Genomic DNA, 22,563 nt, shown 5'->3' with positions numbered 1-22,563 from the left:
TAATTTTTTTTTTTTATTGCTTGGATGGACGAGCTCACAGCCCACCTGGTGTGAAGTGGTTACTGGAGCCCATAGACAACTACAACGTAAATGCGCCACCCACCACCTGTAACTATACTGAGATCTTAGAACTTATATCTCAAGGTGGGTTATAAAAAGTTACAACGGCTGCCCCACCCTTCAAACCGAAACGCATTACTGTTACACGGCAGAAACAGGCAGGGTGGTGGTACCTACCTGTGCGGCCTCACAAGAGGTCCTATCCACCAGTAATAATACTTAAGTGTCATGGTGATATTTGACATTATTTTAATGGTCATCAAGGCAATTAAGAAAAGATATCGGTCTCGCTAGGTTCTGTTACAGTCAAATGTATTATTATACACGTAGGTACAAGACATGGAACACTGCACAATTATCCTATCTAATTTGGAGAAAACCACACAGAAACCTTTTGATCTAATAAAATTATAATAGTACCTGTTGAGCGGGGAAAAAAACAATGAAACTATAGTAAAATATATTTTTATAAAAGTTTTATTATTCGGATGATGAATCATAATCTGATACCGACGGCGTAATGGTCGATTCTCTCCGATTGTAGGAACTACTTCGCTCGACGTGTAGTCACTTCAGGACATTTTTTATTGTTAAAAAAATTTGTATAACCTCTTTTTTGTTCTATTGTTTTTAGTTGTGGATTCATTTTGTTGCGGCTAATCAGGAAACTACTAATATCTTACTGTCGATTATGATTTAGCGATTAAATGTATCCATTTAGCGAGGTTTTCTTTTCATTAGCCGACCGAGCGCCTGTAGTTCACATTACGCATTTTTTTTTTGTTTAGACAAAAAAGGCTTTATTAACCCTCTGAGCGCGAAACGTCTATAGATCGACTCTTTGAAGACACTCTATTAATACGTATAAAGTGCGGAGCGTCGGAATAACAACTTACACAGATACGTCTTAGCCCGCGTATGTAAACGTTCTTAATAAATTAATAACATTTATAAATATGTAACTATAAAATTATTTTGCTGTGAATTTAGCATTGATTTGTTTGGGTGCTTTTTCTCAACAATCCTATAGCCAATACCTCAAAATTTGTGAAAACAAGCTCAGCACTAAAAGGGTTAATATTCAGGATATTTACGAACAATCCATAACCTTTATAATCAGCGGTACAAGTATATTAAAAATAACGTAGCACAATATCTAATTATAACTTATGGAGATTTGACCTATGCTAAGTTACAAAAAGTAAGCAGCAAAAAAAAAAAATTTGTTACATGAAGGTAAATAAAAATAACGTTATACATTATAACAGTTTTAAAAATAAATAGCTAAAAGCTATCTAACAAGTTATTATAATATGTATGTATATTATTTACAACAAAAAAAAAGTTTTATAATGTTCTCATTTTAGTTGCGTAATCAATTATATAAATATTAATTCAAAACTAAAGTTGAAACGTTTTAATTTCGTAATAAATATAAATAAAAAGTATATCGTTGAAAGCTTACACAATGTATTTCGCACTGAACGTTTCCATATTTTTTTCGAGTAGGCAGTTTTGTAGAGCATCAAATTGATTGTGAGAAACATAAAATTAAGGATTATGAATCGCCAAACAACATGAACCGAAGTCCAATTTAATTTGATTGTAAATTAAAGTACAATTATTATTATTATATTTAAAAAAAAGAGGAATATAATAAACATATCGTGTAGGTACATCAGTTAAATAGGCTATTAAAATATCTTACTAGAATATCTAGTATTGCAATCAATCCGTTTTTATTTGAATGTAATTTATGGTAAATGACTAAAGTTCGAGCGTAATTATATTATTAAACTGAATTTAAATATTCTAGTCGTTAAAATTTGATTTCACATTTGATCGATGTTTCCTACTGTACAGCCAGAAATTGTTACAAAGGGTTCAACATTGTTGATGTATAGCAGAAGGTGTAAGCGTTAAAATCGCATAGCCAGATTAATTTTAGCTCACTACCATGTAAGTTTTATTGGCGTTTGATATTCAAATTTCAGCTGACAACTACAGCGTGACAAGGTATGTAAACAACTTTTTAAGAAATGACTGTAATAAACCGATGGTTGTGTTGGAAATAGTGTGCAAGTGTGCGCATTAATGGGATGGATAACAAGTCTGTATACAAAAATTAATAATATTGCTAACTATTGTTTTCAATGGTGACAGGCATCATTATCCTTCAGATTGTGGCGAAGGCCACAAAAACAATCTCGAAGTATCCTTACTATCGAAGATGCTCCTAAGCAACAGAAAGTGGCCGTTTTCTACAAAATGTCCGAGTCGACAATAAGATACAAATTGCAACAACAGCAATGTGCAACTAGGTTCGGTACTTAGGATGCTATATATTATAATAATAAAAATCTGCTTAGTTTGAGTTTGAAGTATTTAAATATGATTTGTGAAAATGATCACTGAAATCTTGATTAACTCTTGAAGTGCTGCTTATTTACGAAGTAAAGTGTGATTGATTAAGTTAGATTATTTTTCTTTTAACATGTATTAAAATGTATTTCTGTTTAAGTTCATATCTAATGTTAATAAAATAACCTGTGATATAAGCATATGAATTAATAAATTAATTAATGACCAATTTTACACCACTCTACCCTACTATTCTCGCGATGCTCTGGCTAAATAATCGTACAAATGTGTATAACAAAAAGAAAATAAATGTATGTAATTTACGGACAATGCTGTAAAGAACCATTCGTATTCCCTTGAAATCTTCGCAATCAGACATTGATCGCAACAGTCTGAATATTCGTTCGTGTATCTGTTAATGCAACCACAGCATATTACCTATAGTATACCTACCTACTATGTAATTGGTTAAGTTTCCACAACAAACATGACACTTGTTCATAAAATAATTAATATTATAAGGTGTATGTAACATTTTAGTCATTATCATTCTTAGATTCAAATATATTAATCTTTCCTTTCTTCAGCGGGTATGAAGTCCAAAGATGCTGAATTTATACAAAAACGTTTTCGGGTGGGTGCTGGCCCGTCATCAAACACGTGGCCCAGATGAGCGGCGCACTTGGAACAACGCACCTCGGTTCGCACCAAACCTGGTCGTGTTAAAACCAGTAATATATTTCCTCCAACTTTTATTTAACACAACATGTCCGTTACCCAGATACCATTTATATATATATTGATAAATATAGGTATGATACATTATGTATAAGCACGTCCATATAGTATTTTCACGGATTTCGTGTGGTAGGCATGTGTTTTGTAGGCGAGCGATGTTGTAGTTCGCAGGATCGTTGTCCAGCCGGCAGCCATCCAGAAGGGGCAGGCAGGACGGGACAAAACAGGGCGATACAGGTATGAAGGATAAATGCATATTATTTGTCATGCACAATCCACGACAGTTACATTTTGGTTAAAGCATAAATAAAAAATTGAATGACCCCAATGAATGATGTTACAGTTAACCAATGATCATACATCAAAATGTAAGATACATTAAGAACCGTCAAGAAAAAGCATGACGAGTTAGTTTCATTGAGCCAGAGACATATTATGTGTAAAAATGTTTTGGGTGTTGGTGAACAAAAAATTGTGTTAATGTAAGTTAAAAACATTTAGATTATTCAACATGGAAACCGACTTACGTTTAAGTTGGATACGGGATATTTCGAAAGGTTGTCAAGGATACGAAAAATACGGAAAACAGATAAAAAATATATTAGCACCATAAAATATTTTTAAAACCACCAGTTTAACATACATAGTCTATAGATAAAGATAGATAAAGTAAAACCAAAATGAATAACTTTATTTGAAATCGTATTCAAAAATGTATCTCTGACTAAATTATTAAATTTAACATGATACCATTTTTTAATTTACTACACTGGCGCTTATGGTACATCTGGTATTAAGTAGCTACCAGGCCCAGCAGACTTCACAATGTGAAAACCACCCATATTGTAGTCTCAATTGAATATGGCAACATCATATCCTTTAAACTGGATGATTTATGTACTGTTCACAGTAAAAACAGACAGTAGAACGATACATGGGGGCTCATACCAACAGAGGGAACACAAATTTAATTATTTTGGGGGTATAAATAAATATTCTTAAATAACATTAGTTCTTTTTTTGTAAAGTCTTTATAAATATATTCTAAATATCTATTTCCTTAAAAAAATATTGAGGCCTGCTGAAGTTGGATTCTGACATAGTCAAATTGTTCGACATGAGGACATAAAACACTAACCTCTTAAATATTTATATGAGTTTAACAGATTTTGCACACAAACTAGGTATTACCATTAGTACCACAGTAAAATAAATAGATATGTTATTAAATATGAATTTTTTAGCAAAACAAAATCAATACGGATTGTTACTTGCATATAGTACGCACCAACAATGATGAATGAAATAATATTTGTTTTGTTATTGTGGTTTGCATGATTCTTACTTTGAAAAAACTTTAATTATGTATGATATTCCAATTTTAATTCTTTAACATTATATCTTAAAATATTGTTAAAATTCAGGGCAAGGATTATAATGAATGCATTTTAGATAAAACAGTTCATTAGGTTATGAGTATGTGTAGTATATAGTAATGGTGATTTTTAAGGAAGGCATAATAGTTGATTACGGTGAAAATGTGATATGCTTAGTTATTGTGAACATTGTAGGGAAATGGTGATCATTAACCTTACCAGAAATGCATACAACAACAAATTTTGATCATTTAATACTATTTGGGTGTCTATGGGTGTAGGGTCCCCAAATGGTTTCATTGTTCATAAATTTTCAATAGTTCAATGGTTGATATATTGTAGATTCACAAAATATGAATTGTCTATCACATGTACATAGTTAAAACTGCAAATTAATATTCTATAGTACATGTTCTCAGGTATTTAATTGTCATTTTGTTTTCATGAATATTTACATACTGTACGTAAGTACATATTTTTTACAAATATGTTTTTTGTTATTACCATATTAATCGTAAAGTGCTTAGTGATTAATAATTGATAAAAAGGATGATTGACAAATTACATATGAAATTTCTTTCTTTTCTATGAATGTCTTTTTACAAGCTATGAGAATTACAGCATGAAAGCTCAAGGTTAATGGACCATCAATTTAAACATGCTTTTTAATGTGAAAATACTATATATGACATACCTGCACTAGTATCACGGTGAAGTGTCACTTTTTCTTTAGCAAGAACATCATTGAATGCAGGCCAGCCACATCCAGAATCAAATTTTGTTTTCGAGCTGAAGAGGTCTTGTCTACATACTATACATACATACATTCCTTCATCATAACATTTATTATAGCAACCTGAAAATTACAGTATTTATTTAGGAAGTGTTTTAAATCATATTTTATCAATTAATTTTGATGAAACTACAGATATCTATTCTGAATTTTGCTTGTAACTTTGTACCTTTCTGCATTAATAAAACTGAATTCATATAAGCAAATTCTACCTGTAAACGGCCTCTCGGTCCCCGCTTCCTGCGTAACATGATACTGCAGTGGTGTTAAACGTTTTTTCAAAGACTCTTTATCTTCCATGGCTCTCCACACTAATGCTACAAATATAACACGAATTCAATGAAGCTGCCATATGATAAAAATAGATAATGGACAAGGTTCTCTCTCCTTAAGCCAGTCATACCTGTTGTAAACGGATGTTTCAACTGCGCTGATTTATTAGCACTGGCGTTGACTACTTTTCTGAGTACAGTAATTGATCTCAGTAAAATACGCATAACTCACATAATATGTAGATTGCGCACCTAAATATTTTTTCTAGTAGATTAGATAAAACAATAACCGATAGAATTTAAGGTCATAGAGTAATACTATTTATCTTTATTTTAAAGTAAATTGCAAGAAGTAGGTAGGTAGGTACATACAGTATGATGTTATTTATCGTGTTGTGTTGAGGTGACACTTGACAATCTTGACAGACAGCTATCTACAAATACCAGACCCTATATATTGTACACTGGGCAGTTTGAGAATTAATTCTCGACCTATCTGGTGATAGGTCTTTGACTCTATAGTAACGTACGTAGTGTAGTATAGTACTACGTAGATTACGATTTTGGCGAGTTTGCTTTTTATTACACTACGAGCTGACCCGGCAGACTTCGTAGTGCCTCAATCGATAAATAGAAGACCTAAACTTTTGTATAAAAGAAACTTAAAACAAACAAAAGGAATCCCGGTCTGTTGGACGGATTGAGGGGATTGGGTTCTATAGGTTGATGAGGGGCTATTTAAAAACAAACTGCTTCATTATAATTATATTGCAGATACTTTGAACACTATAACTTTATTACAATATTTTATTTTTTAGGAAACTCTTAGATGCTGCTCTGACCGAGTCTAGATGAGAAGTCCTTTGTCTTCTCTGACGAGAAGACAATTATTTGTTTTAAACATTTAAAATAATTCGAATATTCGAAATCTGTAATTTTAATGTGTCAAGTGTTGCCGGCCATTATTTTTATATTCAAACTCCAACACGGTCCAACGGGGGACATATCAAGGGAACAACAAAATTGTAATTTTTATTTAATTCCGAGCGTTTTCATATTTATCTACCTTTTAAACATTCTCTGGACTTCAACAAATAATTAGCCAAAACGGTCCAGCCGTTCTCGAGTTTTAGGGAGACTAACGAACAGCAATTCATTTTTATATATACTTAGTCTGGCCATAAATACTGTTACAATTAAAAATAAAAATAAATTCTATTGCAAGTAACATTTATTACTTTTACAGTGTGTTAGTTTAATACATAAATATAAAACAATTTAAAGTATAAAAAGCTTATTCGAAGTGGTATACATTGGCTGCAATACAGTCCTTTAAACGTTGAGGCCAGTTATCAATAGAAGCACGCATTCTTTCCATGGGAATTTTTTTCTAAAATTCTCTAAAATTGACCATAAATCATAATCCAGCGGATTAAGATCGGGACTAGACGACGGCCATTCAGCTCTGATGAAGTCCGAAACGTTTGTTTCCAACCAAGACTGCGTAGACCGAGCTTTATGACCTGGCGCCGAGTCTTGCTGGAAGGACCATTCTTGATTATTGAACATGGTGTTGTTAAGGGGTTTCACTACCTTCTCAAGAATGGTATCTTGATACACTTGTACCGATGTTTTGATACCTTTTTCACAAAAATATGGCTCAGCCACTCCTTCATAGCTAATACCCCACCAAACCCTCACTGAAATCGGATAGTGCCCACGTTGCACTCTGTCGACTAATTGGGAAGCTTCCTTAAAGCTTTGAGCATAAATATGGTCATTTTGTTTGTTAAAATGTTGCACAATTGTAAAAAATTTCTCATCCGTAAACAAAAATTTTCTATGATCTCCCTTTGTGTACCGCTTCAGTAGTTGTTTCGATTTACCACCCTATTCTCTTTTACTTTATAAGTTAAGAAATGACCAGTACGTCTCTTATAGGTTGAAAGTCCTAAGTCATCTTTTAAAATACGCGACATGGTTCTAGGTGCTATCTTCATCTCCTGAGATAAAATCTTTTGCTTTCGGACAGGATTTCTTTGAATTCTTTCCCTTACTGCTTTGATCACCTTTTTCGTACGAACACTACGTGGACGGCCAGATCTTTTTCTGTCACAAACAGAGGAGGTCTCGTTGCACCTATTAATAGCCCGGTACACAAACATTTTACTAAACCAAGCGTATGGAGAGTTTTAAAAATTGCATTTGGCTCCATACCTACTTTGCGTAATGCAATCACAGCGATTCGGTTCTCTTTATCACCCCACTCCATTTTAATATCGCAAAATATTGTACAATGTATTGGCGCCAAAATGAGAAAACTCAATGAGCAATCATATAAAAATGACAGATTCCAAATTCAAATGTAATATTTTGTTTATTTTTAATTGTAACAGTATTTATGGCCAGACTAAGTATAGATGTAATTATCGTGGAACAACTTCCGAAATAACTTCCCTCATCGCGGAAGTAATTCGTGAACATCTATCAAGTACGTATTTCATTAGATTTGAAGGCCGATATAGTCCTATCGCTTAATGAAAGTACACCCAGCGTAGCCATGACGACTTAATAACTTAAATAACATGCGAATACATACAAAGCTGTAATCTAGGTAGATTAAAAATAAAAAAAGGATAAAAGCCGAATAAATACTTCTTAATTTGAAGACCGAAATCTTTATGTCGACAACTGATGTCGTGTCTAGGACCGAAGACCTCTCATTTTGGAGGCTAAGACCCCGTTCTGGTCGCTGCACTAAATATCCGATAGCCGTCAAAGCACCGTGGTTCTTAAGGAATGTGGATCTCCATAATGACCTGGAGCTTGACCCAATCAGTAAGTATATAAAGTCGGCATCAATGCCCCACTCTGAAGAGGCGGCACGACACGAAAACCCTCTTGTCGTGGCCGCCGGAAATTACGTACCCCATCCTGTGGACCGAACGGTAAACCGTCGACGTCACCCTTAATACGTCATTGCCGATCCTCCCGAGCCATTAACGCTGCTTTTAGGTACCTCAAGCACATGGTCACCGTCCTCGCCGAACCCGATGCTTGCGACGAAGGGCTCGGCGTGTAAATTAACTTATAGACACAGCCCACTGAGTTTCTCGCCGGTCTTCTCAGTGGATCGCGTTTCTGATCCGGTGGTAGATTCTGCGAAGCACCACTCTTGCTAGGGCCAGTGTTAGCAACACCTCCGAGCTCACCTACACGCTAGGGTAACGCTGATATAGCCTCTCAAGGCTACCAGCATAGGTAGGAAAAAGAATGCTAAGATTATGCTATTAATGTTAGTTTATTTTCAATAGAATAATCTTTGGTTTCTGTCTTATTCATGCTTCGAATTTCAAAGCTTCCAAATATTACACGGAGAAATCATTCACTACAGTATAAACGTTCAAAAGGATTGTTTTCATAGAATTTTTAATGACCTTATAAAAACTTTTTAATTTATCACATTTTTTTATTTCGTTTTACAGCCTTTAAAATGTTTGATTAAGGATAACAACTCCAAGCAAGAAAAAAATACATAGAAAAAATGCACTTTCGACACTGAAATTGGCACTTAGAAGAATTGTCATATTTAAAGTTGCACTTCAAAAGTATTCATTCAGCAGTAGTTTGTAGTGTGTAATGCAATTAAATTCCTTCATTGACACTGTGATTGAAACCAATGGTTTTGGATGTCGCTTGATATTTCTGTCAACAAAAATATTTAAATTAACTTTTAAAATAACTAAGAATACAGGACGGACCTACTTTTAAGCTTAATTGTTTAAACACTCACATGTAATGACGATTTACTCTTTTGCAATTGCATGAGTATAAAAACAGTGTCGTCTTGTTCAGAATCTCCAGACTCTTCTGGATGCATGTCGTTTAGGGTACATTCGTTACAGTTTTTACATTCGTCAAGAAAATTTCTTGCCTGTTTTAGGTAATATATTTGAAAATTTACAACCTGTACGCAACTGAAATACTTTTATTTTATTGCACTAGATGAGTGGATTAGCTAATGAACACTTTTTTAAATGGTAAGTTGCATAGAAATCGCATGAGTTATCTTCAAACTTAGTTGTTTGTAAAACAGCTATCTTTGCCCTTCAACTCATTGCTTAGTGCGAGTTTTTTAACGTTCTCCATAGCGTACAAGTTACCTGAAATTTGTATGCAGCTGGAAGGGCACTGTTCCAGCTGCATACAAAATTGACAAGCACACTGAACAAAACTATTGCTTCACGGCAGAATTAGGTATTAGGGGTACCAACATGGAACAAGCCGTACCACTAATGCCTATACTTAGGTACCTTTTTTGTTTTTTTTAAGTGAGATAAACCTTCTTTAAGTTTACAATAATACCTTATGTTAAACTAGAGTGTTATAGTTTAATAGCTATTACTATAATACAATTTAAGCTTTAACGTAATAATGTTTCGAGTTGACAACAACATTTGGACTCATACTTATCTCATTCGCGTTTCGTTAACAAAAATGTTATTCTTTATTAAGAAATTGAAAATTGAGCATAACCTGCGTGTAATGATTTATATTTTTATTATTATTATTGTCATTCTGGTTAGTGTGTTCGGCATCGTCCTCTGTCTGTTGGATACACTTTTGTATGATCTGTCTTAAAATGTCACACACCACGATGCAAGGAATTGTTATGAAAAATATCAGATTCAATGTAAACTCCATAGATCTGTAATAAACAAATATTTCTTTTGGTTACACATAATTAGATAAATTAAGCCTCATTGTGATAATTTTCTTCTACTTTTTTTATTTAATTTAGGGACGTCCATGGCCAAGGGAAACCTTTGGATTTATGATATTAAGCATAAACCATGCTTGATATATAAGGTGACGTTTGTGACTTTTAAATTAATATAATTAATGCAATATTTTGGTACATAAGCTGGTAGCTGAAGTCGTCGTGGCCTAAAGTATAAGACGTCCAGTGCATTCGTGTTGAGCGATGCACCGGTGTTCGAATCTCAGGCGGGTACCAATTTTTCTAATGAAATACGTATTCAACAAATGTTCATGATTGACTTCCTCGGTGAAGGAATAATATCGTGAATAAAAATCAATCCTGCATAATTATAATTTGCGTAATTACTGGTGGTAGGACCTCTTGTGAGTCCGTGCGGTTAGGTACCACCACCCTGCCTATTTCTGCCGTAAAGCAGTAATGCGTTTCGGTTTGAAGGGTAGGGCAGCCGTTGTAACTACATAATATACTAAGACCTTAGAACTTATATCTCAAGGTGGGTGGCCCATTTTTATTGCTTAGGTGGGCTGTGAGCTCGTCCACCCAACTAAACAATAAAAAAAAATGGTGGTGATAAACACACCCATGCGGCCTTACGATACATCGTACCATCTGTAGTTAGGTAGGTACCTACTCTTTTGTCCGGAACCTATTTTTTTAAAATGTAATTCTAATGTTAACACTGGCCCCTAATATATTTAATTTTCATTTATATATAAAAACAAAATATGGTTTTTTAATACATCAATGTTAATTTGAGAAATTCGTACCCACGCGGCCACGCCACTATCGAGGGTTGCGATGCCACCGCGCCGGTTCGACATCTTACTCACCTAAGTAGGTACTTATTGTACCTTATTGTACTTATGAAATTATGTATTTAAATTTCCATTGCAGTGACTACAGGCGCAATCTAATGCGAACAATCTCAATCTGAATAAACTTGGCGAATAACGAATATTTACTACATATTTATAACCTGAATATTTGACTATGATTAACTTTTACGTTTCAAGTCTACTAAGGAAGAGTTTTTGTGAATTTCAGCCCTGAGTGTTTATGGGATTATATTTTTTTTGTATATTTGCTCTATGCTTTGTATATATATGCGTTCCTGAGTCTTTCATCCGAATTGTTGAATTTCGGCATATTTTTTCATACAATTAGCGATAGTCACAGCGGAGCATATAATAATATTTTTGTTCAGGTATTTACTGAATTATTATTTAATAATTACCGACTTTCAGCATAAACTGTTCTCTTTTTTGTGTCCGGATGAATAGGCCAGCCGTCAGCGTCATACTGGACGTAACGAGAACGGAGAGAAGTCTCATAGTAATGTTTTAAGCGGCGTGGACTTTTCAAAATTCTGTCTAAACCCCAACTTCTAATACATGGAAAAAATAAACCCAGAAAACCTTTGGCCAGTCCTGTGAATTAACATTAGATTGAAAACAATTTACTGTATTAAAACCAGATAAAAAATAATCTGATTATATAAATGAATTTTCTGTTCGTTAGTCTCGCTAAAACTCAAGAACGGCTGGACCGATTTGGCTAATTTTGGTCTTGAATTATTTGTGAAAGTCCAGAGAAGGTTTAAAAGGTAGATAAATATGAAAATGCTAGGAATTAAATAAAAATAACAATTTTGTTTTTCCTTTGATATGTCCCCCGTAGGACGGATTCCTTTTGTTTGTTTTAAGTTTATTCTATACAAAAGTTTAGGTCTTTTATTTATCGATTGAGGCACTACGAAGGCTGCCGGGTCAGCTAGTACGGAATAAAAGATTCTATGAACATGAAATGCTCAAGACACGAACCCAGCAAGAGAAGTGTTATTAAAACACCAAGAAATGTGACTATGAAATTAACAGCTTCATTGTCGTTATAGCAGAAAGAACGAGGTCTTCGAGATAACGCTATATCTTTTCTTGACAAGCCTGCAGCCGCTTGTCGAGATTCTCGCATCTTTTTACAGTTTAATTTTGCATCATCAGCTGCATTACATGGAAATAAAGTTATTTCTTTATTATTATTCGCAAACATATTATATTCATGAAGACAAACATCTCAATTTTTATTATATTTAAATACGACAACACAGTGCTCGTGGCTTTGCACTTAGTGCCCATCATGTAAGGTTGTAAGGATCGGAATTTAAATTGTACCTACTTAAGACATAATGTTTTTAATTTTTCCGATTATTTTAAATACAATAATTCATATTATGATATATATTAATTGGCAAGCATAATACCGGAGTTTTGCTCAGAATTAACTAAACAATAAATCAATCTCTTTCATTAACTAAATAAATTAGCTCTATGAAGAGTCCGAGTTCTCCGCTAATCTCGCCAATCTGTGAAACTTAACTTGGCAAACTTATAGACACATATTGTATATACAAACTGCTAAAAGACCGTTCCCAACGCCAGCTCAAACTAAAAGCGGAAGGTGAAGAAAAACAATGTCCATTTACTAAAATGTTCATAAATCCTTGTCATTTCAGTAAATATAGGTAGGTACTTGAATCCTATATTAAACTTAAAGGATCCAGACAACCTTCTGCGTTCGTTCAACACAACCGACTTTTAATCGTGTTAAAATAATTACAATATAGAAATTTTTATTGTAAATTTAAAGCGATATCAGGTCTGGAACAATTTCTAAAACATGCGTACGATTCGGTTCCACTATACTCTGAATAGGAACATTAATAGCATAGTTAAGCTGAATGCCGGCCACTGACATGAGCGCAAATATTCGTACATTGTACGAATGTTTGCGCGCATGTAAAGGGCCGTCAAACATTCATTCGCAAACCTAACGGCTGTGCAAATGGGTTCGCATACTCAATTTGCGAACCCGTTTGCGCTTCCTCCTACATTTGTTTACGAATGTCTCACGAATTTCTTCTCCTTTTTAATTCGTCAATAGAACATTGAAGAGAAAAAGAGTTTTGAATTCTTTCCCAGACATCATTAACAGCCATGCTGTTTTTATGGGATTTCTTTTGATGAAGATACGCTACACAGTAGACGTCACGAACTATGAAAATGGCGTATAGTATACGTCCGTTACGTTCGCAATCGTCGGCGCAAGCAAATGTGTGGGAGACTACGCGAAGGTTCGAGGTTCGCGCGCTTTGATGTCTGTTAAAAAACCGACACAGCTTGGAAAACCACGAATGCAGCGAAAACTTTGCATAATCATTCGCAAATGTCGTCCTACACTTGTGGGTTTGCGTATTCGTGCGCATGTGAGTGACCGGTGTAATAATAAAGCATTAATTAGCCTACTTAATTAAAAAAAAAGTGACGTAAATCTCGAAAAAGATAATTTACGAGGAAACCTTACCTAAGCAAACACACTCACAAAACCAAATGCAGAAGCAACGATCCCCTCTCTTGATTACGACACGTCTAGCAGCGATTGGGTTATCTTCATGATTAACCAACTCCACTAAAATCGTAAAACCATCTGACGTTTTTGTTGATTTCAACAAGAAATTTATCAAAATATTAAATTTCTTACCTGAACAAGTGGACCGATCGACGTCTTGCAAATCAGGAAGTTCTAGTTTCATAAGCCTTGTTAATCTGGGCGGTATTAAAATTGAATCGGGTTGTATCAGGTTTTTTATATCAAACAGTTGTGTATCGCACTCGCGAAGTAACACTCTAAAATTTATCAATTTATATGTTAAATATGAAGATGGAAATGTGGAGTTTCATTTATATAATAGATTCATGTCAGAAAGGTTTTATATTAAGTCGTATGAGCTATATGCCCTAAGAACAGTAGACAGAAAGGACGAGAATAATTAGTTAGAACAATAATGTATTGGATATTAAACCATAATTATGGAATTATGATATATAGGTCTTACAAGTCAATATACAACCTTCCTGACATGAGTCTATTGGCGTCGAGGTTTGAAGAATAGCAAATTCGTTATTTCAAAATTCATAATTTTACCAGCCGCTGATCTTACTCAGACGAGATTTGAAAAGAGTCTAAAGCGTTAGGCAACGGTTCAACTATGCGCCTTGCACTACTGTTGACCATGAGCATCAGTGACCACCTACAATCAGGTGAGCCGTGTGCACTTGAAATATTAAATTAATTAAAAAAGTTGTAATACTTTGATCTAATGTCAAAGTAAAGGTGGCATTCTCGTTGTAATATCTATTGTCTCAGTTAATAATAATAACTGGGGAAAAACACACACGGTCATCTATCCCCAAACTAGGACTCCCTGTACTATGGGAACCAGAGACTAATATACATACATACATACATTTAAACGTATAAATTTATATTAAATATTTAGGAAAATAGCAATGTGACCGATGAAGTGATCCAGTTAGGGGCGTTAAACCACTGTACGACGGATCGGTCATTTAACAGCTTAACAACAAGTGGACCGTGAGGTAACAGCCCTCCTAAATTATTATGTAAAAACAGAAACACCAACCTAAATTTCGATGCAGTAAGACCTGTGTTCGTAATCTGAAAAAATAATGTCGGTCGAACGATTCCGGAAGCGTCCGAGATTGCTGCAGTGATTCGTCCAAATTGCCTTTAAATAAAGTAAACTACTCTACTATTGAATATCCCTACGGTATACGTAAGCGCCCACAACACAGAGTAAAGGGTGTATGCATCACTCCCATTTCTTATTTTATTTCTAGTCATGTAGTCTACTTTAACGCGTGTGACGGCCATCGTACTAAAATAACTTAGATTTTAATTTTGACTTTCAAAGTGAATAGCTGCATTTAAGTCGTAGTTTATAGGCTTTTCAGCTCCCGCTTAACATTAGATTTTATAATAATAGTAAAAAAGATAATCATAGTCACATGTTCAGCAGTAGACGTCTTGAATCAGCATATGTAGGTATGTGTCACCACGCTGCCCATAGTCATAGTTTTCGGTTCGCATAGTGGGGCAGCCGTTGTATAATGTTATTAAGACTTAAATACGGTACTTAGATCTTGAGCACCCCTTGACAGAGAACAAGCAAGCCTGTTCGTCACTCGAATGTTTGCACGTTGTGGGAGTCGAACCCACCCCTATTGGCCAAGTGGTCAAGGCGTAAACTACTTTGCCGTTGAGTTAGTCGATCTATGGTTTCAGGTTACTAATACCGGGTGGCCCGGGCTATCATCTGCCCATATAGATCACCAAAAAATGTTCGGTAAGACAACATACCCAAGGAGTACTACTTGGTTTTCATCTGCTTTTGCCTCAATGTCAATTTCAGTTTCATATGACTCTCGAAACGGCAAAGTCAGGTACTCATTAGGTCCTTGTGTAACAATGTTAAGTTGATTTTTATCAATAGCGATTAAAGCTTTTTTAGGTCGAATTAAAACTTTACGAATTGGCTTCATGGGTTGTACCTAATAGTAATAAAAATGATAAATTATGTTACGCCTAGTGGAAAGTGTTCGGAAAGCGTCTTGGGAAATGGAGAGTGCTATGCTTAGTGCGAGTTTTTTAACGTTCTCGCTGACGTAAAACTTACTCAAATTTGTATGGAGTTGGAAAGATTGCCTACGTTTGCCGCATACAAATTGGGTTAGCTTTTACGTTATCGAGAACGTTAAAAAGCTCGCACTAAGCACAGGAATGAGAGAAAACCACACTCCCTGATATCCACGATGGTTTTGACCCAGTCAACCCCAGTTGACCCATCAATCACGAGGTTATGGATATTACGTAGACTGGTTATTGTATAGATCGTCAACCCTACCCCTCCAAAGATATAATTCACAGCAGCTGATGAACGCGGCACGCCCATTGCGCATATATTATATTAATGTGTTTAGTTACTTTGCATTATTTATAAAAAAAATATCTTGAATTTTATACTGCTTGACATTAGACTGCCCCCGATATTCTTTTTTTTTTCGTTTTTAACCTTACTGAACTTGCACTTTTTTTTACCTATTCTACTAATCTTAAGGGGGTCATACTAGACTCACCGAGCGAGTAGGTGAGCTCACGGGGCTCTAACCTGACGAATTTACTAACACTAGTACTTGGCAAAAGCAGTGCTTCGCAGAATCGATCACCGGATCGGAAACGAGACCCAATGAGAAGATCCTGCGAGAAACTCTGTGGACTGTGATTTAAGGCACCTACCTACCTGCACAGAGTGAGCCTACAAACTTATTGAAAATACAATTTACTTTGTGTTATCGATTATTAACCGTGAAAATTCATCGTGTTGTTGACTACCCACCTGCATTTTTGTGGAAGATAAAGTAGAAGCATTTCGAAAGGGAAACGAATTATTATCACGTTTCATAAATCGAGCACTGTTTTCCCAATAAAATATGTCATCCATCGATACTATTATATAAGTTCTATGAGTACCTACAATAAATCATTAGTCTTATACTAATAAATCATTAGTTTAATCACGATACTTTAAATTGTATTTTTCTTTTAACAATTAGGTATCATGAAACTTAAAAGAGGTCGGATACACATGACACGGTAAAAGTAGGGACAAAGTGTAACGGGAATCTGTGGGCACTAGTAATTAACCTCAATTCTAGTTCTGAAATCTAGTCTGCTGGTGTGGCAAATTGCTATTAATTATTTATTATTTAACTGCTATTTAACTGTTTTTTACTACGAAGCTGGATTCTGGCTTGCACTGTGGAACAGATGTCATCACTCAATACTTTTGATCACTCATTACTTACTCCACTGAGACCGTTTGATAGATCAAAACCCTTCGAAAATCGTTTCTTTCCGATCGAAACTTTTTTGTGTTATCAATATCAATAGAGTCACTAATAGCAATCGGCATATTTAATTTTTAATTATGTTTACTATTACAGCACGCCGGACCAACGTATCCATTCTGAAGGTATTACCACAAGGCTGTCCGCTATCTGCCTCCAACGTATTCTCACATACTTCGGTCATATCGCTCGTAGAGCATAGCGCATCGAGTAGTCAACATTTCAAACTAGAAATGACCTATAGCAATGAAGAGACCGACTCAGAAGAATATGTTTACTATTCACTATAAATTAATCAACTACATACCTTTCATAATTTCCATAGGCATGGGAATCAATATACATAAATTCTCCATTGAAAATGTAAACTCAGTTCGGTTTATGAAGTCTATTGATTTAAATTTAGCCGCGGCATCTTGTCCAGTCCATTCTGGAGTCACAGAGCTAAGACTATGATTAAATTATTTTATTTAATGAGTATTTTTGATGCTACAGTTAGTAGAAATTAATGTGATTAATGTACATGATACCGCTGTACGGTTATGTCGAAAGGTTGGAATTAATTCACAATGTAATTGTGTCGTTCAATATTTGTATCTGGAGTACAAAATAGATCACAAGCTATATTTATAGAAAACCTCACAGTTGAATCAATAGGAACATTAAGGAACATACCTACATTAAGGAATTTAAAATTTAAAAAAACAAGCTTTAACGGTAAACCAAAATAATCATTTAATATATTGACTATGTAAAATAAGACTAAATCTTGAAGTAATAAATTATTCTATTACTGTCATCGGTGCTGGGTACGTGTGCAATTTTCAAGGTATCCAGACGTCTTACAACCGTGAAAATAACGTTAATAGATTCCGTAGCATACACAGCTAGATAATGTGTCAAAACATTATGCTTTTGACAGCCTCATTTGTCGAATACCGTCGACTCCTGTTTACTGAACCAAGGGTTACACGAACCTGACATGATGGCCTTTGGTAATGTCATTCCATACGGGTTTTCCTTCGGGCGTATTCTTTTTCTCGAATAGCTGCAAATTAACTTTTTTCCAAATTTCAGGATTTCCGATTGCGTATAGTGTAAAATCATGAACATTAATATTATTTAGATAATCCTTAAGATGAAAATGATCGTCATCCAATAAGTATTCGTAATTAAAAAATCTTTCACCGGATGATTTATTCTGAAAATTCAGTTTTATATATATGTGGCTTTACTTTATGTTGGCTAAATATTGAACTGTTGTAATGTTATTTGTAATGAAATTTACTTTAATTAAATATAAAGAAATATAATCTAAGAAGACATCCGTACTATTTTACTTTGTCCTAGATTAAAAGGTATATTGTAAGAACTTGTTTTTTCCCGAATTTTCTTTGTTGCTTCATTGCTACTATATTTATTCCGTGGTGATGTTTTATCAAAAGCATCGTCCTTTCTAATTATTTGTTCTTTAAGTTTAGCTGAAGGTACATATTTAGTTTGATTATCGTAAGTTTCGAATTCAACAACTATGTTACTCTCACCACTTCGCTTGTGTACTGTTTTTATATTATTATCATTTATAGCGTTATTGCGTATGTTGTTATCGATTTTTCTCTTTACTGTAAAAAAATACAGAACATTGTTTTAACAGTAAGTACATTCTATTTGCCTAAGACTGAATTTTTATGTTCAACAGTCTTACAGTATTCCAAGATATTTAAATCTTCCGCTATCACTGGAGAAAAAACCTCAGAGTATCTTCGCAAACGATGCTATTAAAAAATTATGGTTTATTCCGGTTACTTCAAAAGTAGTTCGAATAAAATATATATACAAGAAATAACTTACTACTTCTCTAATGTTGACATTTTGTGACATCACTACTGTTACATTCTGTAAGTGAACATCGAGAATTACGAGTATAATGATTTTTATAATATTTTTATTTCTATTAACTTGTACATATTGAAATGAGCAACCACCTCCAATTTTCGTAACTTGTAAGCTTGTAATGGAACTTCACGTTGAACACGTAAAACGTACGGGTTGAGTAATCGTAGATAAGTTCCGCTTGAAGAATCCGAAATTTGTACTACCGGAACATATTCATCGACAGAATAATTAGGCTATAAATTTAAAATTTAAAGAATAATTTTACGAAACTCGAATAATTCTCGGGGGTAAATACTATCCAGAAATGTAATGTCTACAATGTTTATAATGGCATGAAGGATAAGACACCCGGCTTAATAGATACTTGTTTGGCCGGTGTTCAATCCTGCAAGCAAGTAGGTACCTACCAATTTTACTGAGGAAATACGAACTTAGTAACAAACGACATGATAAAAAAGCCCAAATTTATAAATTCACCTAATTACTCACCAGTAATTAATTGGTACCTACTTATCTTTTAAATTATCACCGTAGATCGTATTGTAAGCCCGCACGGCGAGTCTTTTAATCGCGGATGCAGTCCGGTTTGAAGAGTGAGACAGCTTCAGTTTCATGGACATGGTGTAGGGCATTCACGTTATGATGTCTGTGCGCTCCCGTAACCATGAGCTAGTGCACTCATCCATAAAAAAACATTTGAATTCAACGAATAGGTTCAAAACATTCAAAATTATTATTACTTGAGTAATCATAGCGCCGCGGCGCGGCGGCCGGGCGGCCGTCGCAGTTACGAATGTAACTGTAACAACATTTCTTACGGATTTCGAAGGTATGATATTTTCTCATACTTTACACCTTTGATCTGTATAGTTTAGTGTCCATGAGCAGTTTGAATAAAGCGAGATCCCAAAATAACCGAGAATCTCAAAAAATATTCCTATTTGTCATGGCACAACACCGGCTTAGAACTTACTTCGCAATCATGTAATTTAACAGAGACTCCTATTTTCTTTTCGCATTCTTGTAATACATTGTATTTAAAAAGTTCATCATATTGAAATTTTGTTCTTTCTGAATGTACATTTTCTATCTGTAAAATATATTTCATTAAAGAAGTTTTCTTCCCTAATGTCATGTCAATCCCACTTGACTTCCATGAAGTAAGTAGCTAAACATAATGTACACCACTCACATTTGGCTTACAGTTTATTAATACAGCCTTTATTTCCACGTCTGCATTAGTGCATTCGTCCTTGCAATTAACGTAAAAATTCTCCACACTATTTAACAGTAAAAATAGAATAATTTCTGAAATAGATTAGTTAAGTAATAAGATATGTATACTACAATCATGGTTGGAGAAGTCAACCAATCATGAGAATGACATGTCAAGTTGTTCAAGTAATCGATCAAGAACGTTTCGTAAGACATGATAATATTCTTTACGAAAGACAATTCAACAGATCCAATAAAAAATATAGGGTGACTAACAAAGCTGAACGAAGACAGTTCGACATTTATTTACACTTCATTAAAATTGCGGTGATTAAAATAATACATTAGAAATAACTATGATTTTCATTATCATTTGTATTTATTATCACTTCATAAGCCTTATAAGCCTTCATAAGCCACAGAGCCCGCACTAACATAAGTTTGTCTTAAGCGGAAATGGCTTCCTAACACTGTTTTGTATTTTGCTGTAGTGTTTTCGAGTAAAATTTGTGTGGTATTATTATTTCAAGCAATAAATACCTTGAAACATAATAGACTACTTGTAATTAGCTGTGTAGCGGTGGTTGAAATTTTACCATTCAATGACTCCATCAAGTAGTGTACCTATTATCTATACAATGACAACTGACCAGACATATCAAACTGAACCTGAAAAGAGTTATCAATTTTATAGCTTTTTTGGTGGCTTTATGGGTAATTTGTGTAATTTTTTCATATTATTATAATGCGAAAACATCGAAAAAAAAAAAAGATCTTTTACGTAATAGAGCGTAACGGATGTTGCTAACTTAACCCTCTTTTCGTGGCCGCCGGTAACTACATACAGTTTACATAGGTACTTTACATAGGTACCCGATCTTGCGGACCAAACGGTAAACAGTCGCCGTTGCCCAAAACACTTTACTTTGGATTCTCCTGATCCACTATCGGTTCTTTTAGGCATTCCAAGCAGCGTTCACTGTTCTCGTCGAATACGACGAAGGGTTCGCCATTAAAATTAATCCACAGAGACAGCCCACTGAGTTTCTCAACGGATCGCAATTCCGACCCGCCCCCTGATCACGTAAAAATTTGCGACAGCCACAATTTTGCAGATGTTGTGCAGACGCGTCGCGACCGATCGCAAAACGTCAAATTATTTCGTATCACGTACCGCGATTGTTCGCTTACCGCTTACTGCAGTTTTTTGTCATACAACTAGCGCCAGTCGCAATCGGGTAGCAATAATTGGCACTAAAAAGCCACATTACTTTTTTTTTTTGCTGAACAAACCGGCAAATGAATTTATAAAAGCGCGTTACATATAAACATTTCAAAATGTTTAAGTGGAATTCACGTTTGAAACGCCAAGTGAGAGCTGCTAATTCTGTTCTTTTGGATGAAGCGTTACTAAAAATAAGTGATCTAATAATAATTTTTGCTTTATTTTGAATAATAGCTATAAAAATGTAATTGTGTCGTGTCAAACACTGATAACATTTTTTTTTGTAATCGTTTGATAATTTGTAATCAGATAGTTGTTTACGTTACGAACCTATTTTAAAAAAGAATGGATCAAAATTATAGCCTAATTTATTAATTTCATTATCAATTAAGTAAGTAGGTACATAAGCTCACAACCCATCTAGTGTTAAGTGGTATAGACCTCACAACGTGAATGCCGCCCCCATTTTTAGAAACGAGGTCTGAGTTTCAACTGTATACCAAAACGGCTGCCCCATTCTTCAAATTGCAACGCATTACTGCTTCGCGGTAGAAATGGGCGGAATGGTGGTCTTGCGGGTTAATCAAACGCCCTACCACCAACGATTTCAGAATATTTGCTAATTTGATTTTAAATAAAAGATGAATGAATCCTTAATCATGGAAGTCTTCCATGTATATATGTCAAATACGTGTTTCATTGGATTTATTGATAGCTGCCTGCGGGATTCTAGCACTGGTTCAGTAAGATTTCAAATTAAATAGTAAATTCTAGAATAAATGAGTTAGTTTTATGGTTTTATCAATAATAAAGTGTACAACAGATCCATCTTACGCCGACATGAGGCCGACAACGCTAGAACAACCAGTCGATGATATTCTAGGAGAGATGCTGCTTTTCTTTATCAAGTAATAGATAGTGGATTTGTTTGACTTGGCAAGAGTAGGCTTTGATTTGAATACCAGAAATATAGTGCAGTCTTTCACAGCTTGAAGGGAAATAAAAGCTGTGCAGACTATTCATAATAATGTTCACCCAAGGTCATGGGCAATATGACGTGAATAGGAAACTGCATGTCAGACA

General features: G+C 34.7%; 2 protein-coding genes across 3 annotated transcripts; both read right to left on the bottom strand.

Moving 5' to 3' along the window:
• Positions 1-523: 523 nt before the first annotated feature.
• On the bottom strand, positions 524-6,157 carry SelR (methionine sulfoxide reductase SelR). Of its 2 annotated transcripts, none has more exons than XM_028172476.2 (4): positions 5,732-6,157; positions 5,541-5,645; positions 5,230-5,391; positions 524-3,134 (listed from the first exon to the last, which is right to left on the bottom strand). In XM_028172476.2, exons 1-4 carry the CDS (start codon positions 5,823-5,825, stop codon positions 2,989-2,991), a joined length of 507 nt encoding a protein of 168 aa, XP_028028277.1. In that variant the 5' UTR covers positions 5,826-6,157; the 3' UTR covers positions 524-2,988. The 2 variants fall into 2 exon arrangements, with proteins under 2 accessions (XP_028028277.1, XP_028028276.1); XM_028172475.2 differs by having other exon boundaries at positions 524-3,170; positions 5,732-6,065.
• A 2,902-nt stretch (positions 6,158-9,059) lies between these two features.
• Positions 9,060-20,175, bottom strand: LOC114241594 (uncharacterized). The gene is made up of 17 exons (XM_028172455.2): positions 20,014-20,175; positions 19,130-19,273; positions 18,996-19,040; positions 18,850-18,919; positions 18,477-18,766; positions 18,122-18,345; positions 17,452-17,594; positions 16,634-16,767; positions 15,598-15,788; positions 14,861-14,965; positions 13,918-14,063; positions 13,741-13,845; positions 12,204-12,380; positions 11,618-11,810; positions 10,137-10,308; positions 9,394-9,534; positions 9,060-9,305 (listed from the first exon to the last, which is right to left on the bottom strand). Exons 1-17 carry the CDS (start codon positions 20,173-20,175, stop codon positions 9,246-9,248), a joined length of 2,502 nt encoding a protein of 833 aa, XP_028028256.2. The 3' UTR covers positions 9,060-9,245.
• Positions 20,176-22,563: the final 2,388 nt, after the last annotated feature.

The sequence above is a fragment of the Bombyx mandarina genome, chromosome 15 (genome assembly GCF_030267445.1).
Source record: "Bombyx mandarina strain Sakado chromosome 15, ASM3026744v2".
NCBI classification, from domain to species: Eukaryota; Metazoa; Arthropoda; class Insecta; order Lepidoptera; family Bombycidae; genus Bombyx; species Bombyx mandarina.
Note: the sequence above shows the minus strand (reverse complement) of the source record. Positions and strands in the feature narration are given on the sequence as shown.

Coding starts and splice junctions, on each gene's coding strand:
- SelR (XM_028172475.2), bottom strand. CDS start 5,825: ATGCGTATTTTACTGAGATCAATTACTGTACTCAGAAAAGTAGTCAAC. Junction 5,646..5,731: donor GAAACATCCGTTTACAACAG/GTATGACTGGCT, acceptor TTATATTTGTAG/CATTAGTGTGGAGAGCCATG. Junction 5,392..5,540: donor GACCGAGAGGCCGTTTACAG/GTAGAATTTGCT, acceptor TGTAATTTTCAG/GTTGCTATAATAAATGTTAT.
- LOC114241594 (XM_028172455.2), bottom strand. CDS start 20,175: ATGACATTAGGGAAGAAAACTTCTTTAATGAAATATATTTTACAGATA. Junction 19,041..19,129: donor ACAAGTTACGAAAATTGGAG/GTGGTTGCTCAT, acceptor GTTCACTTACAG/AATGTAACAGTAGTGATGTC. Junction 9,535..10,136: donor ATATAAATCATTACACGCAG/GTTATGCTCAAT, acceptor TACCTAAAACAG/GCAAGAAATTTTCTTGACGA.